Genomic DNA, 23,402 nt, shown 5'->3' with positions numbered 1-23,402 from the left:
CTGCTGTCAGCACAAAACCCACTTCAGATCCTCTGTCCCCCTTTCCCTCTGCCCCTCCCCTGCTCTCTATTTCTTTTTCTCAAAAATAAATAAACATTAAAGAAAAATAAATATTTAATACATTTTTATCTACTGTTTTAAGTGCATCCTACAATTTTTTTAACCATTGTGCGTGTATATTTTATTTTGATAAAAAGTTCATTTAAAAAAGAAATTTAAATTATATAAAATTAAATTTTTTACATATACCCAAGAAGTTGCCTGGTTTAGAACACTGTAAGAGATGACTGAAAAGATAAATGTGATGATACAAAAATAAGAGCTATTTTGCTAAATAATTTTCAGAACATTAATTCTAAATTGGCCAGTGAAAGTATATCAAGTGAAACACATCACAGATTTTAAGTTAGAAGAAATAAGTAGATCTTGTATCCTTTGCACAAACTTTTTTTTTTCTGTTGTTATTCACCTGTTTGTTTGTTTTTTTAACATGTAACACCCAGTGCTCATCCCAACAAGTGCCCTCCTTAATGCCCATCACTCATTTAGCCCCTGACCCCCACAGCTCACGGTTTGTTTTCTGTACTTAAGAGTCTCTTATGGCTTGTCTCCCTCTCTCTTTTTATCTTACTTTTGCTTCCCTCTCCTTGTGTTCATCTGTTTTGTTTTTTAAATTCCACGTATGAGTGAAATCATGATATTTGTCTTTCTCTGACTGACTTATTTCGCTTAGCATAATATACCTCTAGTTCCATCCACATTGTTGCAAGATTTCATTCTTTTTGCTCATGGAGTAATATTCCATTGTATGTATGTATGTATACACACACACACACACATACTGCATCTTCTTTATCCGTTCATCTGTCGATGGACATTTGCATCCCACAAATTTTAATGTGCATGTTTTCCTTATCAGTTAGACCAACATATTTTCCTATTTCCCTTGTGATTTCTTCTTTTAACCTTGGGTTTTTAAGCAGTATGTAGTCTTATTTCCAAATATTTGGGGGTTTTCCATTCCCTAGTTACTGATTTCTAGTGTAACTCCATGGTACTTGTAGAATATACTCTGTATGATTTTAGCTGTTTCAGAATTACGAATTCATGAAACTTTTGGGAACTGGAGGCTCTTTGATTGTAAAATTAGGGCACAGATTGAGCATCTTAATCAATTTCCCTTCCTTTTTCAGGTGAGAGATCAAGCCCAGCGCTGCTCACGGGTTCTCCTGGATATTGAGGCGGGTGCTCCTGTTCTCCTCATCCCTGAAAGTTCCAGATCAAATAACCTGATTGTAGCAAATCTGGGGAAGTTGAAAGTCAAGAACAAGTTTCTCTTTGCTGGTTTTCCCGGGACCTTTTCCTTACAGGATAAGGTGAGCAGTCAGCATCCGTTCCCTTTTCAGTTCGACGCGTGTTTGAAGATTTCATATGTTGGCATAAGATGACTTGTAACTGCTGTTACTTCTGTAGTGTATGCGGCTTAAACAGTTTTTTTTTTAAATTTTATTGATACTTCAACTAACCTTTTAATAGGGAGAGTGTAAATGGTAACCTCTACCAGTTGTATGCAGTAACTTACCTTAGCAAACAAACCAACAGAACCAGACTTCTATCTCTGTAATGCTTTTCCCACAGGCACATCTTATAAATAATCACTTTTTTACACACCTGCCTTTTTTCAGCAGATGAGTTTTGTCCCCTGGTTTATCTGAAGCTGTTTAAGAATATCATCATGATAAAATCTTGTACAGTATATGGCCTTACAGTTTAAAATGACTTTAATAGCACTTATTTATTTCTTACTGTTGTTGTCTTCATTTTACATTTGTAACAAATTGGACTCATTGAGAATAAACGACAAAAATGAGAACATGTAGTAAATCACAGACTTTGTGCTGGAGGCGGTTGAATGAGCCCCTCCTGCCCATTTCTGCAGTTGAGGAGACTCACGCTGCCCAAACTAGGGACGAGGTCTTTTTCTAGGTGTCTGTGCTGACGAAACCTTGTTTGTCTCCATGACAGCCTTGAGGTATATTTGCTTATTAAGTACAGATTCTTTCTTGCTTCTCAGAAAAGTACTTACTGAAATTCCCAACTAGTTGTGCTCATCTTCAGTCTAACAGCTAATAACATGGGGAGAGCCTTTGAAGGAGGAGGTGCATGAGGTTTCATTGTAAGATCTTATGACTGCAAGTAACAGCAATAAGTAGCTGACGTCCTTAGAATAGTTCTTATACATCAGCCAGTGCTAAGCTCTTTATGTATTTGTCCATTTTTCTTCCTCCTTAACAATCTAAGGTGTATTTAGTTTTATTAACCCCATTTTTCAAGATAAAGGTCATTTCTTTTGAAAAATATAGCTAGTCAGAAGAACAGTGTGGACCTCAGACTTGGTGTGTCTGCCTTCTGTACGCCATTGCTCTTAACTGTGATCACCTTCACAGACCTTCAGGTCAGGTCTGTGAAGAGGATAAATTGGTAGAGGCTGTGCCTGCGATGTGTCCTACTGGCCCTTTCCTGCAGAGATGTAGCTTTTTTGAATTTTCTAAAGGGTGTGACACATTTCATTAGAATAATTTATAGGGAAGAAATCCAAGGATGATTACAGAAAAGATATAAATTTGAGCAGTTACTGTTTGCCTCTCTAGGTGTAGAAAGAAAAGAAAATGAAAAAATGTGACTAGGGTGCTAGTTCTTTTTTTTTTTTTTTTTAATATTTATGTTGAGAGAGAGTGCACACGAGAGAATGAGTGGGGGAGGGGCAGAGAGAGCGGGAGACACAGAATCTGAAGCAGGCTCCAGGCTCTGAGCTGTCAGCACAGAGCCTGATGTGGGGCTTGAACTCATGAACCATGAGATCATGACTTGAGTTGAAGTCAGATGCTTAACTGACTGAGCCATCCAGGCGCCCCCTTGGCTGCTAGTTCTTACCAGGACTTCGCCAAGGACCTCAGCTCAGTTCGGAAGGCAGCCGGAGGCTGTGTTTGTTGGTAATGCCTAAATGTAATAATATTATTTTCAAATCAACATCTCCATGTTTTCCTTCGTTTGTTTTACTTCTCATTCATCCATTCACTCACTCTTTTTTTAAATAATTTTTTAAAGTTTATTTATTTATTTTGAGAGACAGAGACAGTGTGAGTTGGGGAGGGGCAGAGAGAGGGAGAGAGAATCCCAAGCAGGCTCCGCACGGTCAGTACAGAGCCTGACACGGGGCTCGAACCCATGAAACTTTGAGATCATGACCTGAGCTGAAACTAAGAGTCGGACCCTTAACTGACTGAGCCACCCAGGCACCTCCATTTACTCATTCTTACTAACCTATACATGTTGAGCTGAAAATGTTTGATTCCTTGAGAGGGAGGGGGTAGAGCAGGAAGGGTGCAGACCACCAGTGAGAACAGCAGCCATAAGTTCATGTTCAGACCAGACGGAGGGGGTTTGGACGAAGGGTCAGGTTTTCCAGATGTCACATCACTTGCTGTCGCTCAGAGAAACCAGATTCAGTGATCAGAGCAGAGGGAGGCGCTAGAGCGACAGTGTCCAGCATTGGAGGGCAGAACGCCACCAGGTTTACTTCGTAGCTTCGTAGACCAGCCTTCAGCCAGAACTGATGATTGATAACTTGCTCATTTACGTCGCTGTAGGAAGCATTCCCGTTGGGGTGATGAGCCTTCCTCCCAGAGGCTGCTTTGATTGGGAGAAACAGACTTCCACTTGGGTATATTTTTTAAGAGCATAAAAATAAAATCAATCTCCACAAGTCTTTCACAGCAGGCCTAGTAGAGAACTAATAACCATGGTCTTAAGGAAGAAAGTCAGTTTTCACAGACAAGAGATAAGCAAGCATTTTGCTGCTCACTGACCAGAGTCTTAATATAAAAGATCCATTCGTAAAAGGAAAGATTGGTAACTGCTTCTAAAATTTCTAGCTCGCTTTTCCTGAGCGTGAAGTATTTATAGTTAAAATGACTAGATAATAAACAAATGTATCAGAACTTGTGTTTGAACATGAAGGTTGTCCCCCTGTCACCTCAGGACACTTTGTCCCAACATCTTGTTCTAGCTCTGCTGCCATCACTGCCCAAGGGAGAGCCAAGTCCCTCCTTGGGAGCAGTCTTTTGAGCCAATAGTAAGTTCTTCAGGATAGATTGGTTTTCGGTAAGTCTTTGTTTTGAGGACTCAGTCTTTTAGGAAGGGACCGGCTAGAACCAGAATGGGTGACCAGGTTCAATAACACCATGTTTGTTTCTCTGCCCTTCCTACAAAGATAAAGGACCGATGTTCTACATCGGTTATGTCTACATTCAGGCTCGAGAGCTAACTCGGAAGTTAACTCCTAAAGAATTGCCAAAATATTTGGAGAAGTTTTTGCATGTGAGTTTCTGTTTTGTTCAATAAGGCAAAAAACAACACAGTTTATGGCATTTTAATGAAAAACTTGTCCTATATTTGTTTTTGAGGATTTGATTTTAAGTGGCAGTGCCTACAAGGATCGTTTTTTCTTCAAGGTATTAATCTACCCTTTGGCCTACTGGATGTTCTGAAAAACCTTATGGGATTCAGCAGTCAATTCACATTCATATACTTAGAACAGAACACTTTCAAAAACTAACTCTTTAAAAACTAACCTCATTATTTGAGAAAGCCTGCTTATCATTTTTTCGTCCCTTTCCTGAATCACTTCCCTCCTTAAGGCTTTCTTAAGGACTAATAAAAAGAAAAATTTCTCTTTTTTTGGCCCTAGAGAGTAATTTTTTGATGATCTTATTTGCTTAAATCCTAGAAAAGCTTTATCTTGTTACAGGCCAGTGATTGTTCTGTAGAATTCCATAAGGGCTGCTTGGAGTGTGTCACTGGGTAAAGTATTTGTAATCACATCAGCACATGTGTGGAGCTTTACCTCTCCACAAGCTCAATTGATTGAGGCCTAGATGAAGCAAAGAATGACTTTCTTCATCAGAAATCACGTAGTTACATTTTCCCTTTAATGTATTTGCACGGGTAAGGTTTGCCTAGTGTGCATTTTGGTGGTTAAAGAACAGGAAATAATACTGAAGTCAAAGCTTGCGGAGGGGTTATTTGCCTTTGAGTTCTATGACTTTGGTGCGTTTGGAACTGTTCTACATAAAAGTGTCTTCATGAGTGCAGGCTTTGATTTTCTATGTATGCTTTTCCTTTCGTTTTCCTCAACCACAGCTTGTGCCTAAACCATATTTTCTAAGTCAGCCTTTCAAAAGTTTTCAGTTAATCTCCTCAAGCCATTAATTTCTTTTAAACCAACTACATAGAGGATGTAGAGATAAATCAAATGAAAGAGCAACCGAATGTCCTAGAGTTTAAGTAAACTAAGCAAGGGGGAAGGTTTTTAATGTTGAAATATTTAAATAAGAGCAAAAAATCATAGAACTGTTTTTTTTTTCACTGTTACTACTCAAGGTAACTGGGAAGGAAAACAGTATTCTCATCCCCTTTTTAACGCTGAGAGGAATAAACATATAAGGTGCTACTAGCAAGAAACCCATTTTTGCCCTCCCCACAGCTTGCCTGAGAGAAGGGGTAGAAGCCCCCCAGATAGCGTGGGGACTCAGGGGAGGCTTAGAAGCCAGTTATGGAATCATTCTGGTGAAGAAGATTTCCCTGGTTAGCAATGAACTGAAGGTACTTAGCTGTGTAAAAAAAAGTGTGTAGTGTTTTCAGTAGAATTACAGAATTTATGTTACCCTGTGTTTGCCCTTAATTTTCAGGCCCTTGAACATAAACATAATAGGAATGTCCAACTACCTATGTTTTCCATTTTGTTCTCATTTGCACAGTTACTTAAAGGGATGAGAGGTGTAAACCCAGAAGGAGCGACTTCTAGAAAGAACAAACATACTCCCGTGGCTTCATTCCATTGGAACCATATTGCTGTTAGATACATTTTCTTAGAATAATAAGCCCCTCCCCTCCAGCAAAGCAGTAATGTATCCCATGGCCTAGAGGTCTGCTTTTGCTGTGCTGTGTTTGACCAAAGGCTAAACCACCAACACTTAGCATCTTAAGCCAAAAGATAATACATTCCTGCAAGACTGCTGTAGTTTTCAACAGGTATTGAATGATAAGTAACACCTCTGCAAAGAATTATGTGTGGCAGGAAATACCATGACCCTCTTACCTCTTTCGTTTTTGGGAGCTGGTGGGGGTTGGGGGCCTTGGGAAGTGCCAAGTGTCAGTCTTTGAGGAGCCCAGCGACTGGGATAGGACTTCTGGGAGAGTAAAGATAGTCACCCCCAGTCTTGTCTTCTAGTTTTATTTTGTTTCTTCGCAGGAGTCTGTGCCTTCAGCTTCCCCGACGGGCACCCCCAAACACAGTATGAGGAAAATGACGAGCACGGAGGACCCAAAGGGAACCCATTCCGAGGGGCTGTTCATGATGCCTCCTGCTGGAGTGAGTCCAGGCAGCCTGAGGAGTGAGTCTGCGCCGAGTACCGTGACCAGGCCACCAGGGCAGCAAGCCACACCCTCCACCGGCCAGGTTCCCTGTAGTCCTGGTAAGAGAGGAGAAAGGTGGGGAATTCATGGGACTGGCAGGTACCGTGGGCGGGGGGAGGGTGCATCAGAGTGGTAGCCAGTTACTGGCCAGTTACTGGCGTTCTTCTCTAGAATTTAAGAATTAGTCATTCCAGAGGAAAGCCTGATTTTGGCTTTTCGGTTTTTGTTAAAAATTTAATTTAACTTAGTTTTAAATTTTATTTCATTTTAATTTCAGTACAGTTAACCGTGTTCTATTACTTTCAGGTGTACAATATAGTGGTTCAGCAGTTCCATACAGGGCCCTGTGATCATCACACAAGTGCCCTTCTTAATCCCCATCACCTCTTTCACCTATCCCACCACCACCTCCCCTCTGGTGACCATCAGTTTGTTCTCTATATTTAAGAGTGTCTTTTGGTTTGTTTCTCACTCTCTCTCTTTTCCTTTGCTTGTTTGTTTCTTAAATTCCACATACGAGTGAAATCTATGGTATTTACCTTTCTCTGGCTGACTTACTTAGGTTAGATAATACTCTGTACCTCCATCCATGTTGTCACAAATGGCAAGATTTCAAATTTTTTTTTTATGGCTGAATAATATTCCATTGTATATATGCCACCTCTTTCTTATTCATTCATCTGCCGATGGACACTTGGCTTTGTAAATAATGCTGCTATAGACATCGGGGTGCATGTATCCCTTTTTTTTTTTAATGTTTAGTTTTTAGAGAGAGAGAGAGAGAGAGACAGTGTGAGCAGGGGAGGGTCAGAGAGTTAGGGAGACACAGAATCAGAAGCAGGCTCCAGGCTCCCAGCTGTCAGCACAGAGCCCAACGCAGGGCTCAAACCCACGAACTGTGAGATCATGACCTGAGCCGAAGTCGGACGCTCAACTGACAGAGCCACCCAGGCGCCCCTGCATGTATCCCTTTGAATTACTGTCTTTGTGTCTTTTGGGTAAATACCCAGTAGCAGGATTACTGGATCATGCGGTAGTTCTGTTTTTAACTTTTTGAGGAAACTCCATATCGTCTTCCACTGCAGCTGTACCAGTTTGCATTCCTACCAACAATGCTTGAGGGTTCCCCTTTCTCCACAGCCTCGCCAGCATCTGCTGTTTCTTGTGTTTTTTATTTTTTATTTCATTTTATTTTTTTAATGTTTTATTTATTTCTAGGAGAGAGAGAGAGACAACATGAGCAGGGGAGGGTCAGAGAGAGAGGGAGTAACCGTGCCGGGTACTGCTCCCTGTAGTCCCCTGCAATCCTAGAGGCGACAGGAAAGTGGTTTAAGATTGCGTTGATGATTAAATAAATGAGATTATCACAGTCATCATCACAGGGCTGAGCACTTACGTGTGCCAGACCTCATGGCACATACTTTCATAAATCATTGCATTTCACCCCCAAGACACCCCCATGGAGTTTTATTTTTATCCTCATTTTACACATGACGAGACAAAAGGCTTAGGGAGATTGAGTGGCTTAGCTTGCCCTTGGTTGTGCGGGTAGTAGAGTTGGACTATTAGGCCATCTGACTCCAGAGCCCGAATCCTTAAGCTGCGTGATACTGTCTGCCCGTCTCTCTCCGTGATGCGTATGGAGCATGGAGGGGGCGACGCTCGTTGCCGTCTGCCGTTGCTGTGAGGGGGAAGGCAAGCCTAAATGCCTATCAGAAGTGATTTGGGATGCTTTAGGGATGGTTGGAAAGATCTCTCTCCGAACAGTATTTCTCCTCCTGATTTGCTCTTTGTTTCTGGAGTTTTTTTGTGATGAAGATGGGATTAAAGTGGTGGTTTTCCAGTTGCTTCTGTGTATCCTTAGGATTCCATGATGACCCTAGGGTATCTCTGAGCCCTCTGTTCCTTTCCCTATCCCCCTCTACCAGATCAGTTCCACTTGTATCTCTTTCACATATTTATCAAAACAGTAAAAAATCCAGAACTGATATATTTAGAGGGGGCTGAATGCAGTTGTTACAATTTTGTTCTCCTCTATATTCACATGCTGTCGGACATGGTTCCTGCTGTCATGTGTAGGAGACAAAAAAGGCACTAAGCGAGCATCTGAATGTTGACAGAGTTGGATGTTACGGGAGAGAAGGAACCGTGCAGGAGGAAAGAACAGAGAGGACCCAGTCGAGATCGATGGGAGGGTGATGCTGTTCAGATAGCGAAGGGCTTGGCGCTTAGGGGGGACAAGGCCAGTGGGCCTGAGGCTTCAGCAGCAGGGTGGAGAGTGGCTTGAGATGAGGTTGGAAAAGTAGGCAGTGGGCTTATGCAGGGTTTATAGGGATTTAGGAGAGGTTTTGCAGAAACAACTTTAGATTAAACGTGGTCATTAAAGCGTAGAAAGAACAGAATGTTATGGTCTCGTTTATTTTTTTAAGGATTACTCAGGTATTTTGTGGGCAGAGTGGTTTTTTGAGGGCCAGAAGGGAATGGTGTAGGTATACTGGAGGGGAGTTACTGGTGGGCCAGGCGAGAATGACAGTGATTTGGATTAGATCAGTGGTAGTGGAAATGGTTACCTACTTGTCTGAGAAGAGAATTTTGGTGCTGGAAAATTTTGTAAGCCTTTGGGTAACACTGCTCTGCATGAGACCCCTGTAGGATATCCGTGGGAAGGATGGCTGTCCAGTCATTTCAGTCATAAACCCTTCGGGCTCAGCTAGTGTCTCCGGACAGTAGAGGGACACTGAAGGGATGTGCCACGGTGGGTATGTGATGAGGAGAGGGAGGAGCAGACAGGAAGTGTCCAGCACACAGGGGATCACGTAGGGGAGGTCTTGGGGCCAGAGTGGAGACCTCTGGATGCTCAGTGTTTTTTTTTTTAATTTTTTTTAAATCTTTATTTATTTTTTGAGACCTAGAGAGAGCGCAAGTGGGGGTGGGGTGGAGAGAGAGGGAGACACAGAATCTGAAACAGGCTCCAGGCTCAGAACTGTCAGCACAGAACCTGATGCGGGGCTCGAACCCACAAACCACGAGATCATGACCTGAGCCAAAGTTGGACACTTAACCGACTGAGTTGCCCAGGCATCCCCGGACACTCAGTTTTTTGAAGCCAGCAGTTCTGAATATTTTCTGAAGACAGAACGAACTTCCTTTAGCTTTTTAGTTTTTGTTCAGGGCCGGTCCTTTGGGGTCCTATTTTCTTCATTCTGTCTCTTTTCTTGGGTCCACGTAGAAGACCACATCTGCCTGCTGGATTGCATTGTCGTGGATCTGCAAGACATGGACATCTTTGCCGCAGAGAGACGTCCACGAGAGTATTCTAAGGCCTCAGAGGACAGCAGTGGAGATCTGATCTTCCCTTCCTATTTTGTGCGGCAGACGGGAGGGAGTCTCCTAACTGAGCCTTGTAGGCTGAAACTGCAGGTGGAAAGGAATTTGGACAAGTGAGTGGTTTGCATCTGAGTAACTGTCTATCATAGGTAGAATCTTAATAACTTGAAAGTCAGCTGTGTGAAGGTAAGTCCGGAAGAGAATATGTATTTACTTATTTCTTCGATGTAACAGATGTTCACTGAGTCACTGCTATGTACTAGACATGAAGGCTACTCTAATGGGAGGAAAAACCTTCTGTCTTTATGGGGCCTGCATTCTGTTACAGGGATAGAGGAAGGCAAATAGGTGACTGTAATTTAGAGTTTGATTTGGTGCTATAAATTGTGTTATAGGATTGCCCCGGGGCCTTGGAAGGAAACAAAGGTGAAAGGGCACGGGTGTAGTGTGGATTTTGGTGGACATAGGGACGTAGTGATGTCAGGGAAGGTATTTTGGAAGAGGTGACATCTGGATTATATGTTCCAAGCATAGTAGATTCTGGACCTGCCCTGGAGCTCCCTTTAATCAGAATAACAGTGGAGATGCAGTTCTGCCCGGCTCACTCCAGTAAGCAATCTGAAAGGACTCCAGAAAGGCTATGCACTGACTCTTAATCTACCTTTTAATTGGCTTCAAACAAAGGATGCTCAGGTCTGCAGTTCAGAGCATTGCTTCAGTTGCCGTTACTTCCGTGGGAACGTTGGGGAAACACCTTGGAAATAAATGTTCTCACACCCCACCTGAAACCTCCAGAGCCTGGCTCTCAGGTGTCTGTGAACCAGGTTCCCTTGTGGGGACCCGGGCCACGTGCATGGCCTGGGGCGGCCGCGTACAGTGCGTGATGCGTGTCCGTCTGGGACATTGGTTTTGGAGAAAGCAGCAATGCTTGTGTTTCAACCACAGGCAAAGATGAGGCTGTAAAGTGATGAAAGAGGTTCTCGTTTGTAGCATTTCGAAGAGCAGTCTTGTTACTTTAATTCCTCTTTGGCCGCTCCCTTCACGGTTCTCGGGTTTGGGTGAGTCATTTAATGTCACTTTTTTTGTTTCTCTCTGGATTAATGATACAGGTCAGCTGCTCTCTCTGGGATTTTTACATTTCATTCGTATTTGTTATTCAAGTGCTCCCTGGCTGGCGCTCAGTTATGGTTGGCAGGGGCTCTCTTTGGTTTCACTGGCTTAGCAGTCTTACGAGGAGCTTCCTTATCTAGAAATCGAACACCTCGTTTGCTTTTCGAGTGATGCTTTCCAAAAAATTTGCTTTGTTAGTCGGATTGTGTAAACTTTACCCACTTCCATCAGCGTTTATGTGCAGAGGGTTGTACTGTTAGTACCTATAGAAGGCGATCACTCGATGCAAGATACCCTATCAGCTGCCTGCACTGCAGAGAAACAGCAGCACAGGGGGACACTGGGAGCCTTTCCAACTTTTCTTTGTGGATTGCATCACTGGTCTTTAACACATATAGGTTGTTCTCTGCAGACAAAGTAATTTTTTATTTTCTTCTTCTACTTTAAATCCTGGTCCTCTGTGTACTCAGAACATGATGTAGTGTGCAGGGTCCATGGTGCCCACCGCACCCACCATGGGCAGCTGGGGGAAGGCAGGGGAAAAGCTGTCCGGTGTTGGGATGAGCTGTACTAGTGCCTGACGCAGGCATTGCAACCTTACTCCTGCCCATCTCAGCAGAGACAAGTAAAATCAGGTCCAGATTTTATCCTGATGTCCCATCTGGGCTCAGTGTGAAACCCTGGGTTATGCCTTTAGTTATCATGAAATCTGAAGAGTTAATTAAAGAGCTTGCCGTTTCTAAAAAAAAAAAAAGAGAGAGAGAGCTTGCCATTTCTTTATTACCTTCCCAACTGTAATGTTGAAGCTCTTTCTGAGCCTCATACGATTTTTCCATATTCATAGAGTACTTAGCTAACTCATGGTAGATTTGGGGACTTTTTACATGCACATTTTGGGAGAAGAGGGGCTTTTTGTAGCCAACCATGACACTCAGTTGTGCTAACTTGCTTCATTTGAAATCACGTGAAACTTTTATTATTGGAGGTTAGAAATGAACTGCTTGATAATGGAGGGGGGTACATTTTAGCTCTTATATTTGGAGGTGAGCTTTGTTCATGTCAAGTTAGTGATTTGTTTGCCAAAGTGACCTTTTTTCTTTTCTTAGAGAAATAAGTCATACTGTGCCAGACATATCCATCCACGGCAATCTCTCCTCAGTCCACTGCTCCCTGGATTTGTACAAATATAAGCTGATCCGTGGTTTATTGGAGAACAACCTCGGAGAGCCCATAGAGGAATTTATGCGGCCTTACGATTTACAAGACCCAAGAATTCACGTGAGTGAGACCTTGCTCCTTCCATTAACCCTTAACTTTTGCAGCCTCAGCTGATGGCCACCTTGTGTGTGGATCCCTCCAGCTCACCTGCGGAGAGAAGATGGAGCAAGAAGCAAATTACTGTCTTAACATATTAGCCCCCTTTTCAGATCGGTGTTTTCCTTTTGCAGACTATTCTCAGTGGAGAAGTGTACACGTGCATGTGTTTCCTCATCGATATGGTGAATGTAAGTCTGGAGCTGAAGGATCCAAAAGGAAAAGAAAGTGCTGGGTCCTTAGCCAGGTATGGCTTTAACGGTACCATTCTACTACTCGTGACTAACATTATAGTAACAGTGCTACAAACAATACACGTATTTTGCTTTAGCACAGAGCAGAGGTTGCCACGGAGGTGGTCTGCACGGTGCTTTCTGGTTGGTCTGCACGGTGCTTTTTAAAAGTTTAAATGTATTTGCCTTATTAGTAAAGACAGGTCCACACCTGATACTGAAACTGGTAAGTTTGAAAGAGCTTCAGTAATAATGCAACACTTTGGTTTCCTGAGACTCTACTGATTTTGTTTTGTTTTGCTTTAATGTCAGCAGTGTTTAAAAATGTCCTATGTTCCCTTAGTTTCAGGTAATACAATATAGAGATTCAACTTCTCTCTAGGTTATGCTGTGCTCCCCTCAGGTGAAGCCACCGTCTGTCACCAATACGACATTATTATACAGTACCATGACTATACTCCCTGTGCTGTACTTTCGACCCCTGTGACTTCTTCATTGCATAACTGGAAGCCTGTACCTCCCTTCTACCCTCCTTCCAGAATCTACTGTGTTTTAAAAATATTTAACTGTAGAACCACCGTTCTGGAAAGCTCAGTAATGTCACGTCACTCATGACATTTGTAGAATATGCCTTTAACACAGTGCTGTTATTTGTATATATCCTGGGCGAGACAGAAGGGCCAACACAGTTGTAGTTGAGGTGGAAGGAGGGGTGGGGGATGGGGAACATCCCAAATAGCCTAGGGAATAGTAAGGTGTAAGGCTTCAATGGAAAAAGTTGTCTTATAATAGTATATTCCTAATATGATCTTGCTGCATGGTATGTTATCAATAGCTTAAAAAATAATAATAAATAAAAACTACCGTGGGGGGGGGGGTGTAAAAGTAGATGACAGAAATGTAGACACACCAGTGACTTAGAAAAGTGAAGTCGTTTTTCTCCTGACACTGTGTGTCCTTTGTGGTCTCCCTGCTGCTCTGCTCCTGCAGCCACTGTGGCCGACAGAGCAGCCAGCATCTTGCTGTGCCAGCGAGAAAAACAAGAGCACGGAGTGGTCTTGAGCTGCCGACCCTCTGGGTTAGAACATGGCCCCACAAAGTGCGGAGGACCCAGAAGTTGTGTCTGCCGTAGGGGAGACCCAGCACTGTGGTGAGCAGCACCGATGACTGCCGCACAGCATTTCAGAATTGGAGGACTTCACGTACAGAATTTGGATTTCAGCCTCTTTTGAGAAGTTGACAGCACCGGGCCCGTCTTTCCTCCTGGAAGCGCCGCAAAGCCGAAGAGTGCTTGGCTGCCTCTGGAGGCCGCGCTTTGCCCAGCAGCTCACCTAGTGTGTCTCTTGCAGGGCCGGGGTAGACCAAGAGCTCACCGTCATGGCTGTAGAGCCTTGAAGACTGCCTTGTGTTTTCACACTTGATAAACTTCATTTTGATCTCTTGGCAACCATGTGAAGTTGGGCAGACATTACTTCTATTTCCCAGACAGAATTTTTATCTAGTATAAGATTGTATGGCCGGAAAAGTGGTTCAGGATTTGAAAACAGGACTTCAAGGCTAGGAATTTCCCTACTGAAACACTCTTTTTTTTTTTTTCCCCCCTTTGTCTTTCCCTGGAGAATCTGGCCTGGCCTGTATCTAACTCAGTTGAATGAAACAAGGTATAATGAAGCTTAGGTCCCAGATTGTCTTGTGAGCTAGCAATTCTTTTCTTTTTTCTTTTTTTTAATTTTTTAAAATGTTTTTTATTTATTTCTGAGAGAGAGAGAGAGAGAGAGAAAGCATGAGCGGAGGAGGGTCAGAGAGAGAGGGAGATACAGAATCCGAAGCAGGCTCCAGGCTCTGAGCTGTCAGCACAGAGCTCGATGCAGGGCTCGAACCCAGAAACTGAGATCATGACCTGAGCCGAAGTCAGAAGCTTAACCGACTGAGCCACCCAGGCACCCCAGCAATTCTTTTCTGATGGCTGGCTACGTCCTTAGTTTCTTACACAATGAAGTAATTCTGTACAGAATGTCATGAATAAATTAGGGATTGCATATTATAGCTTTCTCTGTGACTGAAAAGGAAAAAAAAAAAAAGGAGTCGCAAACACATTTCCTCTTGGTGGACCGGTTGCATTATTTCTCTGTGTGAGGAGTATTATTTGCTCTGGTTATTCCAGGATGCTCTAGTAGTTATATAAAGATTCGGCAGACTCTGGAGAGAGAATCCTGCAGGCAGGGTAGGAGTTGACAGGGGATGATCTCAAGGTACCCTTGACGCCCTTTGGGGATTGGTACACATATACAGCCTTCTCAGACTTAGGGTGAGAAATAAGAATGTTAGTGTGCCCAGAGTATACTAGGGTGTGTTCTTCCTCACAGAGTTCCTGTGGACAAGGTCATCTTCCTGGAAATGGAAAGTAAGAGGGCACAGTGACACCTCCTCTGTTTTGAGGAGTCTGTTAACAAAATCAGTGAAAGGTCCTCCCCTTCACTGAACTCTGGTATGCTTATGATTTTTTTCCGTTGTCTTGAACTTACATAATTTTGTAAACTGGAAGAGTTTAACGTCTTGTCTGCTTTTTCTCTTTTAGATTTGACTTCAAGAAATGTAAACTGCTCTATGAAAGCTTTTCCAACCAAACCAAGTCTGTCAACTTGGTTTCCCATTCCATGATGGCTTTTGACACCCGCTTTGCTGGGCAGAAGGCCAGTCCTGGCATGACAAATGTATTCAGCTGTATTTTTCAGCCCTCCAGGAACAGCAGCACTGCCCAGGGATCCATTCAGATCGAACTGCATTTCAGGTAGTGGATCCAGACCCTGACTCTGCCTTTCTTTATCGAGAAATTCCCTTTTGTGGCCAGGGGGCCAAGACCTGTGTCAGCTTTAGAGCATCCGAAGACTGAGGAATCACTGACAAGATAGATAGATAATGGCCCCCCAGTACAGCTCACAGTGTATTAACTTACTCATCCTATAACCTTGCAGTTTCACTTATTGGCCAAAAGATGTCTCTGTTGCCTTAAAAAAAAAAAAAAGAAAAAGTTTAGAATTAAACCAGAGTCTTCAAATCAACATCCATGTAAGCTGTAGACTGTTTTAATGTATAAAGTGAATTGAAGAAAGAAGAAATTATGCTTGGTTAAGGGTGTGAAAAGACTCTGGTCTATAGACATTATAGAAAGATAGGTGGTTTTGACTTGCGTTATTAATTTGTCTATGTGAGTCTTGCTAACTCATTTCTCCATTTAAAAGGGCTTTAGCCTCTTTGAACTAGATTATATTTTTCTTCCTGGTATTATGCGAGGCAGTGGTGTGTGTAGAATGAACGATTGTTTTGGAATTGTACAGCCCTGGGCTTAAAACCTTGATCTACTATCTTCTACCTGTGTGTCCTTGGACAAGTTCAACCACTTTGAGCTGCCATTTTCTGTAACATAGAAAAGGATGACCGTATCCACCTCACAGGGCGGAGGCAGTAACTAAAGACAAGCCTGGTATGCTGCTTGGCACGGATGGCAGCTCGTATTATTATTACTGATGTAGCCCATGTTGTTTTATGATCTACTACTGTAAGATTTTATGACTGATGACAGACCTGAAAACTGAAAAATTAGGTTTGGTCTAAATTGTCCAATGTAGAGGGACACCTGGGTGGCTCAGTCAGTTAAGCGTCTGACTTTGGCTCAGGTCATAATCTCACAGTTCATGAGTTTGAGCCCCACGTCAGACACTGTGCTGACAGCTCAGAGTCTGCGACCTGCTTTGGATCTGTATCCCTCTCTCTCGGCCTCTCACCTTGTGCTCTCTCTCTCTCAAAAAAGAATTAAAATCATCCAGTGCAAATCCAAAAGGAGACCTTTGGAAGCAGTGTCAGTTTTATTCTATTAATGCTTGATATTATCAGATATGTTGTAAATAGAAACCAGTAAGTAAAAGATTGGGGAACTCAAACACACACACGCACGCACGCACGCGCAAACACGTCATCAATGTTTGTATTCATGTTTTAATGTGCCTGACATTTCAATGTGCAGTAAATTCCCAGGGTGAGCTTTCTTTTAGGGAGAGGTCATGGTCACGCTCCATGTGCCTTTAGAAAGTTGAGCAAAGAGACAGTCAAACCTTTGCATGAACTTTTTGGATGTTTAGAAATAGGAGTGCTCCTTGTGCCTTACTGAGCCTTTCCACAAGCAGGCACTCTCCCTGCCTTTGCTTAAATTCTTCTGACAAGTCTGCGAAGCGGGTGACTTCTGCCCCATTTTACAGAGGCAGCAGTAGAAGCTAGGAGAGCGTTGAGCACCTCTCTCAGGTCACAGTGAGGGAGAGAAGCTGTCAGGACTCACACCGGGGCCTCTGATTTCACACCCATGTCCCTTCTGACAGTCCTCAGGCATGGCCGCTTGTGTGTCTAGTGACTGAGCTAACTGCGCGCAGTGTCAGAGGCTAACCTGGCTGTGGTGTGCGGTTCTTTGGTTTGAAGATGTTCATTTGAGCAGGAGGCTTCTGTATATTTGGTTCTTCTGCGGAAACAGTTTCTTCTTGGGTTTTCTATTATTATTGATCTAGCTGCCCAATCTGTCAGCTCCTTGTCTCAGCGATCATGTTTTTAATACACCAGGAGGCTTGAAATCTTACTCTGTTTCTATACCGAAGGTGTATAATTTCTTGGTCACACAGTAAAGTCTTACCTTGGAGCCTGTGAACAGAAATACCATTGTGAGTGAGGGGGTTCTCTTGCTCTCTGGATTGGAGCTTTTGAACGGTTTCTGTGTCTCGAGAAGAATCACTCTTCTGTGGGGATTTTGTGTGTCAAATATAAATCACTTCACAGTGTTTAAAAGCTTGGAGTATTTTCCAGAAAAGGGATCAGACATACTTTGACTTTTCCAGTTAGTGCATAGCTCTGACGATCTGTGTTCAGAATGGGATGGAAAAATTTCACTGAGGGCAACATTTTTTCTCTATGACAAAAGTGAAGTATTTCTGTGAAAATTGCTGTGTCTGTATGAGGGAGTGATGCATCACTGCGCCCTTTTTCTGGAGGCAGTGAGCCAGGGCTGGGAGAACCCAGAGACTAGAGAAGCCAGCCTGCTTTTCCTGAAGAGGAGCCCCCTTTAAAGGCAGGGAACCAGGCACGTGTAGTGGCTCGAGCCCCACTTGCTTTGGGGCTCACAGAGCAAAGTTCACCCCTGAAAAGCATAAGAAGGTGTCCCTAGCCCACTTTCCTTCTGTCTTCCCCATCTCTGCCTACTCATATTCTGGTTTGGCCACACCGTGCTTTGCAACCAGGCCTGGGGTCCTCCTTGGGTTTTCACCTCAAACAGAGAACTGGGGGTAACGGGCTACTGAGACAGTATTCTATCCTCCCTACCCCGAACTCCACTTCCAAGGTGCTCGGGGTTATACCCACATATAAATGTCATCTTTCTTGTCCTCTGCCTCAGGCTGAAAGATAGGATGTAAATTTGGTGTTTGTAAAGAAGTGATCCGAGACATCAAAGAAAGCGTGCCTTCGTGATCTTCTTGAAATAGCCTGTAGACAGGCAGCTGACATTTACCGAACACTGGTTATGTGTTTTATCTGGTGCTTTGTCTTTTACAGCGTTGATATTTCTCATTTTGTAAGTCAGGAAGCAGGCTCAGAGAAGGTAGGTGGCTCATTCAAGGTGACACAGTTTCTAAGTGACCGGATTTAAGCCTCTGCTCTTTCTCCTGTGCCAGGATTCCTCAGCCTCAGCACTGTTGACACTTTAGGTCGGATACTTCCTTGTTGTGGGGCTGTCCTGCGCGTTGTGGGATGTTTAGCGGCAGTCCTGGCCTCTGCCGATGAGATGCCGATTGCAAACCTCCCTCCACCCCCCAACCGCGCGTTGTGACAATCATGGATGTCTCCAGACATTGCCAAAAGTCTCCTGGGGGACAAAGCCACCCCTGGTTGAGAACTGCTGAATCATGCTATCCTGGTTTCTTATGGCATAAAAATATGATTAGCTTTTGAAAACACACACTGAATATTTTATTAAATCCGTGTTCAGAGTTTATTGTACTCAGAGCGGTCAATGTAAAAAATACTGGAAAAATAAGTTCCCAAGCTGAGTAATACACTTGTAAGTTATTTATTTCTTGTTTTATTTCCTTTCCTGTTTTATTTATTTATTTAGGGGGTCTTTTTCCTTGCAGATCTACGAAGGATTCGTCCTGTTTTACAGTGGTCCTCAACAACCTCCGCGTCTTTCTCATATTTGACTGGCTGCTCTTAGTCCATGATTTTCTCCACACTCCCAGCGATATTAAGAAACAGACTAATGTTACTCCTTCTCGCCACCGTAACTCTAGCAGTGAATCTGCTGTAGTCCCCAAAACTGTGAAAAGTGGAGTAGTTACCAAGCGGTCTTCCCTTCCTGTGTCCACTGAAAGGCATCTGGAGGTCAAGGTCAATGTAACAGGTGAGCCTACGTAGGTATGAGTCACTCACTGATTCTTAGTCTGAATGTTAGAGGATGTGTCTTAGAGGATGATATTTCTGTTGTTTCCATATTTGACGTGAGCACTTAACATATTTTCTTTTTTCTTAACGCTTTTTTTTTTTAAATATTTTTGAGAGAGAGAGAGAGACAGTGAAAGCAGGGGAGGGGCAGAGAGAGAGGGAAACACAGGATCCGAAGTAGGCTCCAGGCTCCCAGCTATCAGCACAGAGCCCCACGCGGTGCTTGAACTCATGGACCGTGAGATCATGACCTGAGCTGAAGTGGGACACTTCACCCACTGAGTCACCCAGGCGCCCCCAGCACTTGTACATTTTCATACAGACCAACAAGTGTTAATGTGGTTGACCTCCGTTTTCAGGTGTGAACTGCTGGCCCTCACGCAGGGTTGCAGGGTTTCTGGGCCCTCTGCTCTGCTTGCCCATCGCCCGTGCCCAGTGGAAGTGCCGCCTGGGCAGCGGCCTTTCCCCCTGGTGTTAAGTCTGGCTTCAGTTTTCTGTTTGCTCTTTAGTGCCCCAGCAGATGTGCCTTCTTGAGTGCAGGCAAATTGGGGATGTGAAAAATCTCAGTTTAAAAGGTAAATAAGTGAGGGGATCGTTACTTTCTTTACAAAAAGAACTTATTCCCTTACATACAGATTGACTGTGGTTTTTGTTAACTAGTGAACTCTTCGGGTGTACCTGTGTGTATTTAACTCGTGTCGGTGTCTGACCCCGGCTACTGCTTGATGGTTGGAAGAAGCCGGCCAGTGTAGTGCACTATAAATGGATTGGGTTTCAAAAGCTCCATCTATGTAGGTTTTTGATGAAAATGAAAAGTAAATTTGCCATGTACAAATGAGTAGAAAATTGTCTGCTTTTAGTAATTTTGGAAAAATCTACTTTAAATTTGTGTATGTTCTTTGTAAATAGCTCCAACAGCTCTGTGGATGATGTCATGCCTTACACTGGCTGACCAATGTTAGCATGTGAATCTCCTTCCTGGGATTTTAAAACTGGTCCCTGCTTGGAGAAGGGGTGATTTCCTGGGCTTCTGAGTATCTGATCTGGCCTCCCAGGAGACTCAGCTTAAAAATATATTCCAGAGAGAGAAGAGGAACTGCCTTGCAGTCCTTTCTGCCCGTGCAGTGCTCTGTTGGTGCAGCTGGGCCTGGCCAGATACAGAAACTTGGTTCGGGATGGCAGTGAAGTGGAAGGTTGACAAACGTCCTGGGGAATAAATCTTTCTAGCTTGCAGACACACCCGCCCCCCCCCCCCCCCCCCGCCCCAGGTGTAAATGTGTTGCTAGTTTGCAACAGCCTAGTGTTTCCCAGCTTCCCAGCTTCAGCTCAGTTGATGATGCTGTCCTCTCCAGGCACGGAGTTTGTGGTGGTTGAAGATGTGTCCTGCTTCGATACCAACGCCATTATTCTGAAAGGCACCACCGTGCTCACCTATAAGCCCCGATTTGTCGATCGCCCCTTTTCAGGGAGTTTGTTTGGCATCGAGGTAAGAAGTCTGCACGTCGATCAAAACACTCAATGGTTTGGCTTAGGAGAAAAGCCTCTGGAAGAGAATTTTACCTCCTCAGCTTTCATTAGGGGAAATGATTGATTGAGTTGGTGGACTCTGGCCGTCTTCTTTGTTTTGTCCTTAAATCTACCAGGTTATTCTAACGTGTGGAATCCAGTCCTCCAGCATTGGGCTGTAAGTGTGCTGAGCCCCTTGACCTCTTTTTCTGACCACCCCCCCTTCCTCAGGAAGTTAAGGGCGACTCTGCTCGTCCCCGTTACCCTGTCAGGCCCTGCTGTGCCCCCTCCGTCTAGCCGTCTAGTCCTTGGCAAATGACGGGGGGGCTCGTTTCCCCCATGTCCCCTTCCCCCCACATCGAGTTGTTTCCCCCCACATCGAGTTGTTTCCCCCCTTGAAGGCCTAGGGCTCTGTGGTCATGGAAACTCCTTTATAAAAGGCGTTAAGGATTTTATGTGTTATCCTTTTAGGAATATCTAATCTGCAAAAGGCCCTCTCGAAAGAGTCATGCATAACCTTACGGAGTGAATCTGCAGCAGTGCTGCTTCAGGCTCTGATTTAATCTCATGAAGGAGATACTTTGGACTAAAGTGGCCTTTGCAGCCTGCAAATCACATTATGCAATATTAAGCATAAACTGCTCTCTCTGTCTTAAAGCCAGGGGTTGTGGAAACAGATGGAGAAATGAGGCAGATTATTATTTCTATTAAGTATTCTTAATTCACTGATTTCAGCTAACATTCCTCTTGTTACAGTATGAGAATATTTAGTCTGGGTTTCTCATCGTTTCCTTTCACTTTATGATTGAACTTTTCATGCCCTATTCTTTATAGTGGTATTGCAGAGTTGAATGAACAAAACTTATTGTCACCATCAGCAGCATATGGTAATTTTTTTTCCTGCATCAGATGTAGCTGAATAAAACCGGTAGAGAGTTCACTTCTTGATCACTTGTTTCTCTCATGTAAATTCTTTCCATGAGATGTGATGTGCGTTGATCATGAAATTGTAGTTCATCTGCTTTCCAAGCCACTCCAGTGCCAGCTCTGAATGGAAAATGTTGGTGATTGATTAATGAGCTGTCAGGTGCAGTTGGGTTTTGTGTAGCCGAAGCCCCTGAAGAAAAGAGGAAAATGAAACTTTTTTTTGCTCCAAAGTCTTAGAAGAACTCTATGGCATAATATTTGAGATTCCTAGAAATTCCTTTCAATCTTTTTCCCGAGGCAGCACAATTGGACCTGAATTTTAAGACCCCTTTGGTATATCATTGGGGGAGAATTTTTAAAGGAAGCCAAATGAGCTTATTTTGAATACAACAAAGGAGCTTGGTGTCATATGTTTTCCAATAGCACTAGACAGTGCCTCCCACCCTCCAGAAAGGGGGAAAAGCAAGGGAGACCAACGTGAATGCTTTCTTCTGTACTGTTGTTAAAGCACAAAAATAATTTGGTCCTAGAATGGGAGTCCTCTCTCCCTTCTCTCTCCCCGTAAATATATTTATTGTTAAACGTTTTATTATAGAACATTTCAGACATATACAAGTAAACAGATTAATATAATGAACCCCTATATATGCACCACCAGCTTCAATAATTAATGTATTTATTTTCAATTATGAAATAACAATGGTATTACCTAAGATTTGGGAGAAGGGAGAGAAAAATTACCTGTCCTTATGTACAGAGTCTCTGTTGACATTTTGATGTGTTTCTTTCTTTAAAGTCATGGTGTAATATTATTTTGATTAGGCTGCTTGTTCACATATCATGTTTTAATTATCTTCCTTCTTTCCATGTGGTCTTTTGTTTTTTTTTAAGTTTATTTGTTTTGAGAGGGAGAGAGAGAGAGAGAAAATCCCAAGTGGACTCTGCACCATCAGCACAGAGGTCAACAAAAGGGTTCTTAAACTCACAAACTGTAAGATCATGACCTGAGCCGAACCCAAGAGTTGGATGCTTAATTGACTGAGCCACCTAGGCGCCCCGGCCATGGTCTTTTTGTCACTTTTATTATTATTATTTTAATTTTATTTTTGAGAGAGAGAGAAAATGCGAGTAGGAAAGAGAGGCAGAGGGAGAGAGAGAATTGCAAGCAGGCACCACGCCCAGCGCAGAGCCCAATGCAGGGTTCAATTCCACAGCCCTGGGATGGTGACCTGAGGCTAAATCAAGAGTCGAAAGTTCAACTGACTGAGCCACTCAAGCGCCCATTCATTACTGTCAGATGATTGGAAAATATTCTGTTGAGTAGATATGATATGATCTAGGTTGCTCTTAATTTTTTATTAACTATTAAATAATGGTTCAGTGATTTTTTTTAATGTATTTTGCATTATTTCCATAGGCTAGTTCCTAGAAGGAAGTAGAATTATTGGATCAAAGGATGTGAGATTTTTGAGCCTTTTGCCTTGTATCAGTAAATTGCCTTTTATATGGGCATGTGCTCTAGCAGTGGGTGAGAATCCCCAGTTCACTCTTGACAGTTTTTATTTCAGCAGCTGTATGGGTCTTTTGATAACACAGGGCTGATTGATACCAGGAAAGTGTTTTCTTTTTTTATTGTTGTTTTCTGCTGACGGTTAAACTCTTCTAAATCAGACATTAATTCCTACTGTGCTGCATTCCATTCCCTAGGTGTTTTCATGCCGACTAGGGAATGAACATGATACAGCTCTTTCAATTGTTGATCCAGTTCAAATTCAGGTGGAGCTGGTGGGGAATTCTTCTTATCAGAACACTTCAGGATTGATGGATGCATTTAATAGTGAAGATTTTCCACCGATCTTGGAGGTAAGGAGAAAAAAATCTGTGAACCGTGAGATCGTGACCTCAGCTGAAGTCAGGAGTTAGACACTTAACCAACTGAGCCATGCAGTCGCATCCTGCTGTTGTTTTTTTTTTTTAATGTTTATTTATTTTGAGAGAGAGAGAGAGAGAAAGAGAAATAGGGAGGGGCAG

General features: G+C 43.2%; 1 protein-coding gene across 4 annotated transcripts in view; it reads left to right on the top strand.

The window, feature by feature from the left end:
• Nucleotides 1-23,402, top strand: part of VPS13D (vacuolar protein sorting 13 homolog D) — a 257,963-nt gene that overhangs the window by 63,313 nt on the left and 171,248 nt on the right. For all 4 annotated transcript variants that reach the window (XM_039223152.1, XM_039223151.1, XM_039223154.1 and 1 more), the window contains exons 25-33: nucleotides 1,194-1,376; nucleotides 6,314-6,536; nucleotides 9,707-9,917; nucleotides 12,021-12,192; nucleotides 12,363-12,475; nucleotides 15,040-15,252; nucleotides 18,632-18,897; nucleotides 20,291-20,424; nucleotides 23,079-23,234. In XM_039223152.1, the coding sequence (XP_039079083.1) occupies nucleotides 1,194-1,376; nucleotides 6,314-6,536; nucleotides 9,707-9,917; nucleotides 12,021-12,192; nucleotides 12,363-12,475; nucleotides 15,040-15,252; nucleotides 18,632-18,897; nucleotides 20,291-20,424; nucleotides 23,079-23,234 (1,671 nt within the window). The remainder of the gene's footprint in view (nucleotides 1-1,193; nucleotides 1,377-6,313; nucleotides 6,537-9,706; nucleotides 9,918-12,020; nucleotides 12,193-12,362; nucleotides 12,476-15,039; nucleotides 15,253-18,631; nucleotides 18,898-20,290; nucleotides 20,425-23,078; nucleotides 23,235-23,402) is intronic.

Source organism: Hyaena hyaena, unplaced genomic scaffold, assembly GCF_003009895.1.
Source record: "Hyaena hyaena isolate Hyena2069 unplaced genomic scaffold, ASM300989v1 scaffold_1283, whole genome shotgun sequence".
Taxonomy (NCBI): domain Eukaryota; kingdom Metazoa; phylum Chordata; class Mammalia; order Carnivora; family Hyaenidae; genus Hyaena; species Hyaena hyaena.
Note: the sequence above shows the minus strand (reverse complement) of the source record. Positions and strands in the feature narration are given on the sequence as shown.